General features: G+C 41.3%; 1 protein-coding gene across 1 annotated transcript in view; it reads left to right on the top strand.

The window, feature by feature from the left end:
* LOC126284431 (uncharacterized) overlaps nucleotides 1–4015 on the top strand; it is a 113017-nt gene extending 109002 nt beyond the window's left edge. The window contains exons 2-3 of the mRNA XM_049983352.1: nucleotides 12–78; nucleotides 3000–4015. Of these exons, the coding sequence (XP_049839309.1) occupies nucleotides 21–78; nucleotides 3000–3280 (339 nt within the window). The 5' untranslated portion in view covers nucleotides 12–20 and the 3' untranslated portion in view covers nucleotides 3281–4015. The remainder of the gene's footprint in view (nucleotides 1–11; nucleotides 79–2999) is intronic.
* Nucleotides 4016–16688: the final 12673 nt, after the last annotated feature.

The following is a 16688-nucleotide window of genomic DNA, read 5'->3' as shown; positions in this document are numbered from 1 at the left end:
CTCTGTTCCAGTCGGTCAAGATGAAGCGTCAGTCACCACCACAGCAAAATAGGAGGAGGAGCAAGCAGCACCAGAAAAGTAAGTCCTCAAATTATTATTATTATTATTATTATTATTATTTCTTTTCTTCCTCAGACATTATGTCTGGTTAAAAATGGAATGTGACGCGGATCTTGATCAAGCGTGATTTCCTTTTAACTGTACAGTATATGTTACATTGCATTTAGGAACTTTAGGGTAATTGAACAAGTATCAATAATTACAGATTTCTGTAGTTGCATATATAAGTTTGGATGTAGCTGCATTGCGTTGATGTACTGGTGGATATTGTGTGGTATGACTCCTGTAGTTCATAGTATAATTGGTATAATGTCAACTTTATCCTGATGCCGCATGTCCTTGACTTCCTCAGCCAGTTGGATGTATATTTCAATTTTTTCTCCTGTTTTCTTTTGTATACTTGTTGTATTGCATATGGATATTTCGATTAGTTGTGTTAATTTCTTCTTTTTATTGGTGGGTATGGTGTCAGGTTTGTTATGTGTTATCTGTTATAATGGTTCTGTTCCAGTACATTTGTATTCATCATTCTCCAGTACATTTTGTGGTGCATACTTGTATGTGGGAATGTGTTGTTTTATTAGTTTATGTTGTATGGCAAGTTGTTGATGTACTATTTTTGCTACATTGTGATGTGTTCTGGGGTATTCTGTATTTGCTAGTATTGTACATCCGCTTGTGATGTGGTCTATTATTTCTATTTGTTGTTTGAAAAGACTGCATTTATCTGGTGTTTATTGTTTGATCCTGTATTGCAATCATGAATCTTTCCGTCTCACTGTATATATTGCCTTTTCTTAGCCATGTGTCGGATGTGTCTTGATCTTTGTGTGGCTGTGTTAGATGATGCGGGTGCTTGCCATGTAGTGTTTTCTTTTTCCAATTTACTTTCTTCGTATCTGTTTATGTTACGTGATCTGAAGGGTTGTAGAGGTGGTTATGAAATTGTAGTGGTGTAGCTGATGTATTTATATGAGTGATTGCTTTGCGTGTTTTGCTAGTTTCTGCTCGTTCTATAAAGAATTTTCTTAAATTGTCGACCTGTCCATAATGTAGGTTTTTTATGTAGATAAATCCTCTCCCTCCTTCCTTTCTGCTTAATGTGAATCTTTCTGTTGCTGAATGTATGTGATGTATTCTATATTTGTGGCATTGTGATCGTGTAAGTGTATTGAGTGCTTCTAGGTCTGTGTTGCTCCATTTCACTACTCCAAATGAGTAGGTCAATATTGGTATAGCATAAGTATTTATAGCTTTTGTTTTGTTTCTTACTGTCAATTCTGTTTTCAGTATTTTTGTTAGTCTTTGTCTATATTTTTCTTTTAGTTCTTCTTTAATATTTGTGTTATCTATTCCTATTTTTTGTCTGTATCTTAGATATTTTTAGTCATCTGTTTTTCCCATCGCTTCTATGCAGTCGCTGTGGTTATCCAATATATAATCTTCTTGTTTAGTGTTTTTTCCCTTGACTATGCTATTTTTCTTACATTTGTCTGTTCCAAAAGCCATATTTATATCATTGCTGGATACTTCTGTTATCTTTATTAATTGCTTGAGTTGTTGATTTGTTGCTGCCAGTAGTTTTATATCAGCCATGTATAACAAATGTGTGATTTTGTGTTGGTATGTTCCAGTAATATTGTATTCATAATTTGTATTATTTAGCATGTTGGATAGCGGGTTCAGAGCAACGCATAACCAGAAAGGACTTCATGAGTCTCCTTGGTATATTCCACGCTTAATCTGTATTGGCTGTGATGTGATACTATTTGAATTTGTTTGGATATTAAGTGTGGTTTTCCAGTTTTTCATTACTATGTTTAGGAACTGAATCAATTTAGAATATCCTTATTTCCAATATTTGTAGTAACCATGAGTGGGGTACACTATCAAGATTTTCGGTAATCAATGTATGCGTAGTGTAGTGACCTTTGTTTAGTTTTAGCTTGGTATGTCACCTCTGCATCTATTATCAGTTGCTCCTTACATCCTTGTGCTCCTTTGCAGCATCCTTTTCGTTCTTAATTTATAATTTTGTTCTGTGTTGTAGGTGTCATTAATTTCTGTGTAATGACTGAAGTTAATATTTTGTATATTGTTGGTAGGCTGGTTATGGGGCGATATTTAGCTGGGTTTGCTGTGTCTGCTTGATCTTTAGGTTTCAGATACGTTATTCCATGTGTAAGTGTATCAGGGAATGTGTATGGGTCTGAAATGTAACTGTTAAATAATTTAGTTAGATGTGAATTTAGTTAGAGGCGAATTTCTTTAGCCAGAAATTTGCTATTTTATCTTTTCCGGGGGCTTTCCAATTGTGAGTAGAATTAATTGCTTGGGTGACTTCATGTTGCAAAATTATCACTTCAGGCATTTGTTGTACCATCTTGTATGTGTCTGTTTCTGCTTGTATCCACTGCACATGCCTGTTATGTTGTACCAGGTTTGACCATATGTTGCTCCAGAAGTGTTCCATGTCTGTTCTGTTTGGTGGATTGTGTATTTTAATGTGTGTGTTATCTATCGTCTGGTAAAGTTTCTTTTGGTTTGTGTTGAATGTTTGGTTTTGTTTCCTTCTATTTTCACTTTTTTTGTATCTTCTAAGTCATTTGGCCAGTGCTTGTAATTTCTGCTACTTTTCATCTAATTGCTCTATCGCTTCTTATTGTGAGATTTTGGATTCTATATATGTCAGCTGAAATTTTTTTTCTATATCTAACATGTGTGTCACTTCGTGTTCTATTTGTGCTTGTTCTGATGGCTGTCTCAAGATTTCGTTTTGGTCTGTTTGTTTTATTGTTTGTTTGCTCTGGGATGTTTGAGTCCATTACTGTATTATTATTATTATTATTATTATTATTATTATTATTATTATTATTATTATTTCTTCTCTACAAACATCACATCATTTCTTATGGATATTCGTCTTGGTCCTCCAGCAGCTCCGCCCATGACGTCAGCATCAGTAGGTCCCAGCATGTCCCGGTCCACGCACGTGAAGGCCTCGGACTCGTCAACGCAGGATCCTGTAGCTCAGCTTCTCTGCATGCTGGAGCAGGATAGCCAGGTGTTAATGTCGGTGCCAGAGGCTGCGCTTGACGGGGCTTCACAGTACTGGGCTCCTTCATACGCACCGTCCACTGATCATAATCTCACAAGGGACATCCCGCCATCCGTGCAAGAACAGCAGGCTAACAGCACTGGTGTGGATGTCGTGGATTAGAAGATACTGACCACCGCTTCACCTCATCTGTTACTATTCGCCTCAAGCTATGTGTTAACAGTTAGTTGAGAGGCTACTGTATTTTGAAACTTCCAAGTCCTACATGGATATGTTTTCAACCACTGTGTTAGTGCTGGAAAATGTGCTCAAAAATATTAAAGTGAAATTTTCTGACTATGAGTGGGATGAACTGTGTCACGTAAAAACACAAATCAAGAGTCATATGACTACCAAATATTATCCATCCCACTCCTACCAGGACATGTACTGTGGTAGTCTGTGAGTATTCTATCAGTGTATGATGATGCTGCTACAGTAAAAATTGAAAGTGCTGATGGCTATAGTATTTTCATGCATCACCCCACTGTTGATAACTTGTTCAATTTAGACACGACTCTAACTAGTACGATAGAGAGACTAAATAGATGGTGCCCATATGTTCAGGCAGTGTACACTGACATCATTAACTGGCTTCACACATGTAGCATCCACATAGATGATATATACATACTAAAACAATGTTCTATAACACCAGTGCCCAAGTCTTGTGCTATTCCTCGAATAAGTGTTGAAAATGTAGAACTCAAATTTAGTGATGGAATGCCAGACTATTGTAATTCACCCATTACATTACGACATATACGTGCTGAACTTCAAGCATACAAGAAGCAGCTATTTTCCAAATACTGTACTTCGGCATGAGAAAAAAATCAGTACATTCATTTTTAAGCAGTGCAGCAGATCATATTTGTAAATATTTTAATAAATAAATATATTATTTTATAATATTAAATTTGTCATTGAGTGTTTTTTATGTCAAGACAAAATGTCACCTACGTTAATCTATATGACTGCCTTCCCTTTAAATATACCACCTCGAGTTCATTCTATTGTGCAGGTGCTGTAGCTCAGTTGGTAAGGTGACTAAAAATACGTTTGTGTGTAGTCTCTATACCGCAATCATATAAAAGCGTATTCCACACCTTTACCTACCACAGTAGGTATCATGGTGGGCCAGGTAAAACACCCTCATCTCAAGGGCTTTGTTGTAGGTGACTGGTCCTGTGATGATGACCAAGACCAGAAGACCAACAAGAATGGACCACTCCTTCCCGACAGAATACGAGCTATAATTGTAGGTCCATCCAGCTGTGGTAAGACAGATGTCCTCATGGCTCTGTTAATGCACATTGAAGGAGTCCGCTTCGAGCACCTTTTCGTCTTCTCCAAAACACTCATCCAGCCCAAGTACCAGTTACTGAAGAAAATATTAGAGGGAGTGGATGATGTAACGTACAGAGCCTTCAGTGAAATCGGCGACGTCCCCCCCACCTGAAGAGATAAAGCCTAACACAGAGTTCATATTTGATTATGTCACGGTTGAAAAACAAGATCAAATCGGTAAATATTTCTGCTTTGGCCGTCACATGGGTGCTGATGTATTTTATCTGAGTCAAACGTATTCCAGGATCCCAAAACAGCTGGTGAAGGACAACACAGATCTCATTATAGCATTCAAACAAGACAACATCAATTTAAACCACATTTACCATGCTCACTTAGGTTTACAAATTCATTGTGCGACATGTGGGTCCCTATGTGCTGATTGCTGGAACCACTCACAATACAGCTTTCTCATTATTGATAACACCCGTGAACTAAATGACGGTAGGTATAGCCGGAACTTGGAAGACTTTCTCCATATGTAAACGTACGAAAATACCTTACCCCATCAGTTAACATTTGACCATGGATAAATTCGCACACATGGTGGACACTCAGTCTGAGAGATAAGGTGTGCAAAGACAGAGTGCCCAAATGTACACCGATATCAGATTTAAAAATATTGAGTCCAGACTAGTTAAAGTTGCAAGGGAATTAAAGGACACCCAGAAACTTCTTGCCATTAACCAAAACCGGATAGAGAATAGAATTAGTGCAATTGAGGACGTAATAGAAACCAAGGCTGTTGTTATTGAAGAACGTGGCGTAGGAAAAAATGAGAAGACGCGCTTTTATATATGCTTTGTTGTACTACATGATATTCAGAGCTCTGATTATGCTTTGTCGACATCTCGAAGGATACTAAAGTCATTCAGGCGCGCAAAGCAGTTCGAGAGAAATTACGTTTCCTGAAATTGGAGCATATAGATAGCGAGCAAACACTAAACTTTTAAACCTGTTATCCAATCTGTTACCAAGATAGCTTTGCATAACAATGACCCAATTGCAGAATTCACCAACCAGTATCTGACCGTTAAGATAGAACATTTGGTGTCAGCAGGTCGAGACCGTACATGCTGGGCTCTCAAACTATAACTTTATCCGATAGCACAATACGCATTGGGGATACAGAGTTTAAAAGAACACCTAGCTTAATGAACCTAGTCTTCCTAAGGCCATCAAAAAACTTAAAATACTCAGCCGATGATCGCAAAGTCTATCGGGAAATAATTAACTTGACAGATCTGTACAAAAATCCCGACGGAACACTGAAAAACCCTTAAAACTCTAAATACACTACCATTATGCTGAAAGTCTACACCCTCACTGACACCTTTTGGTTTGCTCATTGAGTAAAGGCTGTATAAAGGAGTGAGCAATCAAGTCCCGCAGTATATATATTACTATGACCCATATGAACTAATAAACAGACTTTGACTGTTCATGGCTTTGGCTGCTGTGGACAATACAGCTCATTCGAATGAGGTTGGTTTCCATACTTATTTGATGATACCTCTCTCTCGAAGCTCTGAGATTATGGATACGAGGTTCGAGAACTGCAGAAGCCAGCACTCAAAACATACCCTCAAAGACATTTCATGATTAAAGGGCTGGATGACCTCTGGCAAGCTGATCTTGTAGATATGAATCAATATTCACCTCATAATAATGGATTGAAATACATTTAACCGGTTGAGATATTGCTGTGGTGTTTGAGTATCTGTTGCAGGCAGGAACGAATCGATGCCCAACCGATCTTCAAAGCGATCACAGTGGGGAGTTTTACAATGACCATTTCAAGACTGTGATGGCGCAGTATGGCATACGCCACTACACGTTTACCCACCCTAAAGCTAGTATCGTCGAACGGTTGAACAGAACAATCAAAGCCCAAATGTGGACGCAGTTTAATTTTCGTGGTTCGTACAAGCGGGTAGATATCCTCCCACAGATAACTGCAAAGTATATTCGAACCAAACATAGTACAATAAAAATGAGACCGATTGATGTTAGCGATAATGCGCTCATGGACACAGTATATTTCCGGGTTAAAATGCTCGACCCTCACAAACAGAGGTTCAATATAGGCGACTTAGTACATATTTCGAAACACAAGACAGCGTTCGAGAAATCGTACTTACCAAATTGGTCGGCTGAGATATTCACAGTATCCAAAGTCCAGCGAACCAACCCTAGGACATATATCTTAAAGGACGGCAAGGGCGAAGGTATTGCAGGATGCTTTTACACGGAGGAATTGCAGAAGAGTTCTGAACCAGATGTATTTCTCATTGAACGCGTGATAAGACGTCGTGGGAATAGAGCACTGGTTAAATGGCTACGATTTCCATCATCAGAAAACAGTTGGACTGAAGCTGACATGTTAGTATATAACAGGGAGAGTAGACCTCTAGCTCCTCAGTAGCGTACAATGCACCATAGGAGGCACATCATAATAAGAGGCGGAGGTGTTGTTCTAGACAAGTTGCCTGTTGAATTGCACATTCCTGGATATAACTTCTGTGGGCCTGGAACAAAGCTTCGGAAGAGCCTGGCACGAGGCGATAAAGGTATTAACCTACTAGACGAAGCCTGCCTTGAGCACGACCTCGCATACGCGGCAAATAAGGATCTCCCAGCACGCCACGTCGCTGACCGGATATTAGCAGATAAAGCCAAGCAAATAAGGCGAAGAAAAGATTTCGGAATAGGTCAACGTGTTGCTGCATTCGTCGTTGATAAAACCATGTGCGGGAAAATTAAGTTGGGCTTGGTTGTGATGAATTTCAAATGAATTATTAAAGCAGCACGAACGGCTTTGCGAGCGAAGAAGAACAGGAAGTAGAACAACAAACCCGGTTGTTTGAAAAACTGTATTCTCACCTCGATTTCTGCAGCTAAACATGTGTTCAATGGTGGGAACAAGAAAAGAAACACCACTTCAATTAAACCACCCAGAGTCCTACCGCTACCAAAGACTTGGGGTGGAATTATCCCATTCCTCGTTCCAGGCCTTGCAGCACTGTCCGCTATATGTTCACTCGCAGGCGGTGCCGCAGCTGTAGCCGAAACGGTCAAAACGCACGGAATGCACAAACCCAACTAGAGGAAGCCAGAAGACATAATCGCGCTATGGAGGCAGCAGCTAGGTCTCTACTTGAAACCATACAGGAAAGGACTAGCTCCCTTCATAAATAAAAAAAAAGTCATTTATCTGTGAGGGCTCGGTCGGGTAGGATAACTAACGATCTGTTAAAATTATTAAACGAAAACTTCACATTCGTGGATTCCGCGGCGTCTTTATGCGGAATACGTTATCGAAGACCATGTGGTGGACTAATGAGTGCGGAATTGTAAATTTAGATGTTGCTGGGGGTCCAGGGACCCACTGGGTTGCGTATGTTAAGAAAAGTCCAAATACAGTTCAGTATTTCGATTCATTCGGCGATTTACAGCCGCCTGAAGAATTACAACGCTACTTCACCAGCAAAAGACGCGTCTTCTACAAGGTCCAGCGATATCAGGACTTTAACACATATCTCTGTGGTCATCTCTGCGCTATGTTCCTCATCTTAGCGACGGCGAACCCCCTCTGGAATGCTTCATCGTCAGATAATGCGCGCCATATAAAAAAGAGCTGTCATTGAACACATGACCATCATTTGATGTTTAGATGCAATGTCGTACACTCTGACTTTAAAAGAGCGAGGATCAGTATGACGCGCAAATTACTTTCCGCCTATTTATTTAAGTACAGGGGGCTGGAGTATTGCACTGATTGGTCTAGAGACGTAAACAGCATTCCAAATATTACAGAGAACAACAATAAACTACATCTTGAAATTGACGGCCGGAAGGAGATTCTACAAATACAATCTGGTACCTACGATATTGATGATTTAAACGAACTCTTAAAGCAGTCAGAAAAAGGTATTGAATTACGCGCAAACATTAATACTCTTAAATCTGAAATACGGACAGAGAGAGCTACGATCGACTTTACACAGAGACATTCAATTGGTCCACTGCTAGGTTTTGCAAAGGATCGTGTTTTGGTGAAGGACGGAAGTAAATTTTACTCATCAGATCATGCTGTAGATATACTCCCAGTGAGTACAATCCATGTTGAGTGAATCAATTTATCGTTCAGGTATGAGTTTGTGGCAATATTACACTCAATTTACGGATTCTTCCCTACAGTCGGCACAGGGTATAAAATAGTTCAAGCCCCCACATACGCTATACATCTCCCGGTTACTGTTCAGACACTGGACTACTTTGAACTGCGTATTGTGGATTAGAATAATCAGCTTGTTAACTTTAGAGGAGAAGAGATCATTGTACGCCTCCAGCTAAGGCGAGATGGGAATAAGGTATAAAGCTAGCACACCAGGCTCTCAACCCGTTAGTGCATTGCGGAAGGGCAAGGTGATAACACACCATAATTACGAATTCCTTATTTCAGCAGGTTTAAAACCGCAGAATGACGTCGCTCAACGTAACTCAGTCAGTAGAGTATGATGACCGAATTATTCGTCATGAATACCTCTCACACAAACCTTACGCTTCAATCACATTTAACAAAAATGATGAAATTAGGATTGTTATCCAGCATCAGGACGTGGTAACACTGCCTAGCAAGAGCTTCCTCTATCTGGACTACACATTTAAGAAAGCTGACAGGGCTGCTGTAGCGCTCTCGAAGCTCACTCGAAATGCCGTAGCATTCCTGTTTCAAGAGATACGCTACGAACTCAACGGAATTGAAACAGACCGAACTAGAAATGTTGGCATTACATCAGCCCTTAAGACGTACGTTTCAGTCTCACCCTCTGATTCAAACAGTTTGGAAAATGCTGGGTGGATGGGGAGGGGAAGGTGGACAAAGCCGATTTATCGCATGCGTGCCACTAAAAATGCTTATGGGTTATTTTGAGGATATGTAGGGAATAATTATCAGCGTTAAACAGGAACTTATTTTGGTGAGAAGTGCAAGTGACGCGAATTCATTCTCTCAAACAGCTGCAGATAATGTTCAAATCAAGATTAATAGCATATCATGGAAAATGCCTCACATCACCATTGCCGACGAGGAGCGCATGAAGCTCTTAAAAGTTCTGATTGCTGGCACCTACTTACCACTAACTTTCCGATCATATGGGACCTTTTTGTATACCCAGTCCTACCTACAGCGTCCACACATACTTAGGCAATTAAAACATCAGTGCAGTTGGAAGCACCTCGATTCATCATACTCTCATTTCAAGCTCAAAGGCGTGCTAATGTATCAAAGGACTCAACTGTATTTGACCACTGCAAGTTAACTAACGCCAGAGTCTACTTGAATTCAGAATACTACTACCCATATGAGAATCTACATCTACAGTGTGACAGCAGTGTATACAGTCTGGCATTTGACATGTATGCGAGATTCCGAGCATCTTACTACGAAGGTGTTAATAATTAAGCATGTCTACTCAGCCTACAGAGTTTCAAGACGCTAGCGCCAATAATCGTGATTGACTGTTCAAAACAGAATGAGATAATTAAATCAGGACCTATAGATGTACGGATTGAATATGAATATTCAGCAAACTTCCCTGATCAGACTTCGGCATATGCTCTCGTTTTGCATGATCGTTTCGTTAACTACTGTCTGCTCACTGGTGTAGTGCAACGAGTTGTATAAATTAATACGCACTCGCACTCTGCTATCTCTAGCGTAGATCACGATGTTACCTGGAGGTGTGAGGATCGTAGCTGACGTTTAAGGATTTTACTATGATGAGTGCAGGTGTTTCATAATTAAAGACTGCGTGAATGCTATTAATGCGCAAAGTGATGGAGTAATAGGAACATTTGTATCAAGAGTTGAATCACCGAAACCATTTAAAGATGTCAAGTGCAATAAGACATTCAGAAGCTCGATGTGGCTAACAAAGTTCTATCACGGTATTATGTGAGACGCCCCTGGCATCTCTTATAAACATTTTCTCCAATTGCTGAGAGTATTTTGATCACAAGGAGACAATAATCTACGTTAAAGGCGATGAGAAGCGTAGCTGGTTGCGTCGAATCTTAAAACTATGTTTTTCTTCTTCACATGTTCGCTGTCTAAGTTGATGGATAGGTGGACAATCGTAGTATTCCAGGTTCTGGATAGCCACATATTTTGTGTCACCATCTGAAAATGTAAAATTACTTTTAAAATGGCTAACAGATAAATAAATAATATTTTTCTCCATAAAAATTCTTGTTGTTTTCTTTCTGTGACACCTACTTCCATAGAAGTAAGTTTATTGGTGATACTGTACGTGAAGCACATTCCACTGGAGCTGTCTGAGGCAGTTACCTGCTTCCACCTCGCCGGCGCGGCGATGAGTCAGCCGTTGAAAGCGGCAGGACCTGAAAGAGAGAGTGCTAGGTTCAGCTTCGCCAGATGCCCGCCGTTTAAAGTGGCAGGACCACAAAGAGAGTGGCGGGGTTTGTTTGTGACCGTCGGACGAAGTCCAGCATGCGTCATTCAGATTTCATCTGTGTCTTTAAATCAGTAAAAACCTTACAGGTCTCTCTATGTGCCAGTGCAACGTATATGGATCATGATTGAGGGTCAAATAATAACAAACTCGGGCAATTTTTTTACAATAAAATAATTGAATTTATTATTCAATTCAGATTTTGTTTGCGTCATATGAGTTTACAGTAAAATGATTGACTTTTTTCACATTATATGAGTTTATAGATAAATTATTTGTCTTCAAGTAAAAATATGGAAGTTCTGATCTTTGCAGATACGTGTTTTTACATTATTCATAAATATATAAGCACTGTACTATACATAAAACTAAAGCAGAGGTACTAGAATGTAATTATATTATCTTACAAGGTAAATAATACCTCTAGTGAAGTTCCACCAGAAGCACTTTTTTAACTGAAGGCAAATGTATTTTTAGTTCAAGATAGTGGATCTAAAACGTTTTCCACTAGCAATTTAATTTATATTTCATTGAAGTAAGTAGCTCTATACATTTTCCACTACAACAAGCAGGTGAACATATTTCTCAGGATAGAGATTTTTTCCACTGTCAAGTATATATAAAGAATTTAATTGGTGGAACTCACATTCTTAAAAAAATAGTTCTGACTGAATGGCTAGCGGAAGGTGAAACTTACAACTACTACTAAGATCAAAGCAGATATGAACTGAGAAATTGTATTTTCGTCTTCTTCTATTTGATTATAAGAGGTGTAAAGTTTTTATCTGCTTTCAGTCATATAGCCATTGACTAGTAATAGTGGAGAAAACAATACACAAATATGTATAAAGACTTTTTTTATAAATGGGATTATTTTAGTTTATTATGTTTTTTATGATTTTTTTGTTTTTTCTTTGATAGAATAAATAATATTTACACATACGCACACTTAACACAGGCTCGTACACATTCACACACACTCAGACATATACGGAAGTACGCAAGCTGATACACACTAGAAAACACTCTCATTTAGTATTTACACTATGATAAAAGGGTCCTACTACTCTGCAGACACTCTCGCCGTCTCTCTCTCTCTCTCTCTCTCTCTCTCTCTCTCTCTCTCTCTCTCGACCGAGATTCTAAACTGCAGCACAGTGCACACTTCGTGCGCTATCGATCGAGTACTAGTTTGCCGGACAATTTGCGGCGGCTGCAGCTCAGCACCACGAACACCACCACGTAGGCACTGCAAATAGTCTTCGATAGACAGAGCTCGTGATGCCATCCATCGTACCCTCTTAGCCCATCTCTGAGTGGGACCTTCCAATGTGCGATATGCATACATCTTGGACCGAAGACCTACAAACTCCACAATCGGCAATCCATTCGTCTCGTCTTTCAGGAGACCGATAACCTTTCTGCTTTGTGGAACAATACCATAAGGACTATCGGCCGCATAAGAAGACGTGTCGAATTCATTGGCATGGTACCTAATTACTTCATATGGGTTGCAGTTCTTCACCCAATAGATGAAACTATCTGTATCCATATAAAGTAATTTAGGATCTGCGAAATGGGCTTTCGCAGACTCATAATGAAAGCGGTACATGTGGAGCTAGGATAGGTCTAGTATGCACATCCCCACATAGATAGGTGTAGTAAACTCTACTGCAGTTTTAGCCATCTCCACAGCAACAACATTCTTATTGAAAATAGTGACCCATTTAAAATTTGGTCTAGCAATGCATTTTCATACACCATAACGTCCATCCCATTGCGCTCTAATAAAAATTTCACGTCGTTCCCTCAAATTCTCCATAGTTTTACCGAAAATTGAATTATTCATTAATTTATAAAAATCTTTCTCAAAGTCACACGACGCGAAAGTTTTCTGTCTCGTATTCAGACCAATATACTACTTCAACCAGGGGGACTGCTCGAAGGAGATGGCCCGCGTGATTTTAACCCGCTCCATACCCAAGCTGAGGCATTGCTGGAGGTTAAGATAGTGAATGATGTACCTCTGCTTGTCCCCCAGCGTTGTCATCAGTTTCGGTGTGGAACCTCTTCGCGGAAATAGTTGCTCTGGACACAGTTTGCATGATGTGCATGCCGATTTGCCGCTAATAGGATATTTGAGTTCTGCCTCCACAACATACCCTACATCAGAATCGGCGGCCATACCCCCTCTGATTTTTCCACCTAATCCCTTGCATTCATCTTCGGACAGCCACGTAAACTCGCGAATAGGCAGACATTCCTTCATAGCGTGTCCGTATAAGTTATTCACATCTAGATACAATATATAACTTGAATCAAGGGATGCGTTAAACCTGTCACCCATCCGTGGGTTATTTGCTTTCGCGTGTATGAATACATTGGCAGAGCCCCCCACGGATCCCTCCCTCAAAGAAAAGAAGCATTTCAGGATCGGTCAATAATTCGGTACTGCGCTTCGTTTACTTGAGCATCGCGTCCCAAGACAACCCAGGGTCCAGAGAATATGTGGTCATACATAGACTCCGGAACTCCTCGAAAACGACCGCAAGCAAGCGCACGTCTGTGTCCATGTAAAGACGCGCGTACTCTCCTAAAGTGGAAATGCTGAATTCCCACCAGACATTAATGGCCTGCTCATACTCTGCATTCGTTATCGTGTGGCCTGTGAGGTTGCTCGAGAATGCTGTTATGTCGGGTAGCCTGGTTTCGTCGAGTTTGACCATACTATTCACATACTCGTGTGGAAAAACCCCTTCCCTAGTCACAAGTTGAAACTCTACCTCCGGCGGATATGCATATCACTCGAGCTGATTTTCCCGACGAGGAAAAGTTTCAACAAGTTCCTGTAGTGGTGCCTGCATAAAACGTAGTGTATCGAGGAAGCGCAGTGTAATTCTTGACATCATTCTTTTGGAGAATGGTACATACTTCTCAACGCTCTCAGGCGGTACACTCACATGATCTTCCTCCAAACCGAAATCGGCCACGTGCTCAACTAGAAAATGAGCGTGATACCCACTTAAATTATGAAAGAAAACTGGTATGTGCCTAGGTGATTGGTACTTCAAGTTGGACGCACTGTGAGCAGCGCCACGGAATTTCCCTGTAAGACGACAGTGGCCCCTACCAGGAGTTTCCGTTTTTCTGTCCAGTGGCAGTCCACAAATGTGACACTCTCTGGCTTTATTATACAAATCTTCATTCTCCTTCGATTTGGTCACTGGAACGTTGCCGCTGTACAGCTTGTTAACTGCCAGTGAAAATTTTTCAAGCTCAGATAGCAACCAAATCGATGGATTATCGCCGACGTAAGATTTGTATGGGTTAAGGTTGGTGTCATATGACGATACAATTTGGTATGCTGCCGCATAAGGTACGTGTTTTTCTGTAAAGGTGGTGTGGGAGGTCATAGGATCGCCTTCACAGCGGGTCACATAAGCGAGGATGCACTCAAAGTCGGCGTATACAATAAACGGACACCGCTACTGGCGGTGAGCATTCCTAAACTTTATGAATTTGTTTTCCTGGGTAGGCATAATAACACGTACCGCATCCTTGGAAGTACAGTCTACTAGATGCGTAGCTAATAACTGTTCAGAGGAGAAATAATTGATACACCTTAAACAAATCACTATCAGCTGATCATAATGTAAAACATATATGTCCCGATTCATTTTCTCCCAACTATGTCTGGAACAAGGACAATTGTCACACTCAGAAAAGAGCAGCATATTTACATGCAGCTCACGCCCACCGGCAAGTTTTGAGAAATAGAGGGGGCCGACTATGATATGTTTGTCTTGCTCGTCTGACTTGCTTTTCTTCTTGTCCAGGCCATAAACGTCTACCAATATTCCGGTATTCTGAGCCTCAAATTTAGGTATGTCCTGGATCTTGACGGGGAACTCAATACCATCAAAGTTTGTATGTACCTGGACGATAAGGGCAATCTCTATAATTGTAGTTTCTCTCGCAAGCCAGGATTGACCATGCAAAACAAGCCTGATCTTTTGTATTTTGGACATTAATGCATGCTTGTTTATTAGCTATATCTTTAGGGAGCTTCATATAGCTAGACCCTCCATTTAACAGATCGTGGACATGTATATGGATGTCTAGGTGTAGAATTCTGCTGAGTGCCTTAGCTGAGCGTTTAACTTCCATCTCGGAAAAGCGGCCCAATATGACATTCAAGGTGGATTTACGAAACCATTCAGCGATCGATGTGCTCCGCGTTATCACGCCATTATCCCCCCAAAGATAATGAATGCTGGTCTCTTCCTGACCAGACTGAACTTTGGGGAGGGGGGGTGCGATAACTCGATGCAGAACACTGCACTGCACTTAACGGCGGGATAACGCGGGTTATCAACTACCCTCAGGAGCTTGGTTTCCAGGACAGGGAGGCATGCGTTTAAAAGTGTTACAAGATCGCTGTACCCCCCTGCCGGGTTTTCGATGCGAGTGACTGAGATTGGCTCCTCGAAGGCGTCGGCAGTCGCCGAGTACTGCAATTGAGGTATGGTGTTACCGACCTGATCTACTTCACTAAAAGGGCGGGTTACAGAACTGCCACTATCCACAGGATGATCACCAATACTATCACTGCTAATGATACTGGGGGTCCATCTGGTGGATGACGGTGTTGGCGATGGTGCGTGATCATCATTTAATGGGAGGGGTATGCGTGTTGGTACACGAACCTTGCACTGGCGGTGTTGTGGGCAGTCAGCTTCGGGAGGCGGAGGATGCGGCGACGAGAGGTCAGTGGAACAGCCAGGCTGCGTGACCTCGGTAGAGGCGGTGGCGACCGCTCCCCCCTGTAGGCGGCCAGTGCGAGCGGCCGGGCAGAGGTTCGGCGATCTTGCTAGCTGCTAGGGACCAGCAGGCGTGTCCCAGAGCGAGCAGACTGGGGACGGGGTCCGTGACGGCGGATGCCGCACACGGTGGCCTGGGGGAATCCCCAGCGTGAGAGCGGTCGAGCACGGCTTCGGTGACCTTGAGAGAGGCGGCAGCTGCACGTGAGGCGAGAAGGGGCGCTTTGGCGGGCGAGGCGTGTCTCTGCGGGCGGCGTTGATGGCCGGGTTTAGCCGTCACAGGCACACGCGCGACCGTCAGCTGGGGGTCGACCGCTGTAGAGATAAAGTAATATAAGTACACTGTCTACGTTGGTGAATTCTAACAATGGAAAAGATAGTTATAATGAGTGTGAGTGAGTAATTACCTTTTTGGCTCTGACTCCAGGGCATGAACAGTTCATCCGGGCAGTCTATCGCATGGTCGAAAAAATAATCGAGGCCATCATTCAATAAGTCTTTATAATGGTCTAGAACAAACAAGATATTTCTTTTTCTCTAGTCATTCCATTTATAAAATAAGTATAGTATTATTATTAGAGATAGGTAATTTTTTACTTACAAGTAGGCGACTGTTGCTGGATGGCCTGCATCTGTTCATTAATAGAATGAAGGTCGTCGATGGCGTTTCCTGTAACAGAAGGAGAGATAATTTTTAGTTATTTTGGAAACGATAGCTAGAGTGAAAGAGGATTTATTTTTCGGTATACTCACGTGAGTGATGTTGTTCTGGAGCTGGGGGCTGAATCCAATTATGTATTGGACTACGTGGGGCAGCCCCCAGCTCTGCTTCCAACTCTAGCTGCATTTGCCTTAAGTGATCTAGAAAGAACGAAATAATAATAGTAA

This window comes from Schistocerca gregaria, chromosome 8 (assembly GCF_023897955.1).
Source record: "Schistocerca gregaria isolate iqSchGreg1 chromosome 8, iqSchGreg1.2, whole genome shotgun sequence".
In the NCBI taxonomy this organism is placed as follows: Eukaryota; Metazoa; Arthropoda; class Insecta; order Orthoptera; family Acrididae; genus Schistocerca; species Schistocerca gregaria.
Note: the sequence above shows the minus strand (reverse complement) of the source record. Positions and strands in the feature narration are given on the sequence as shown.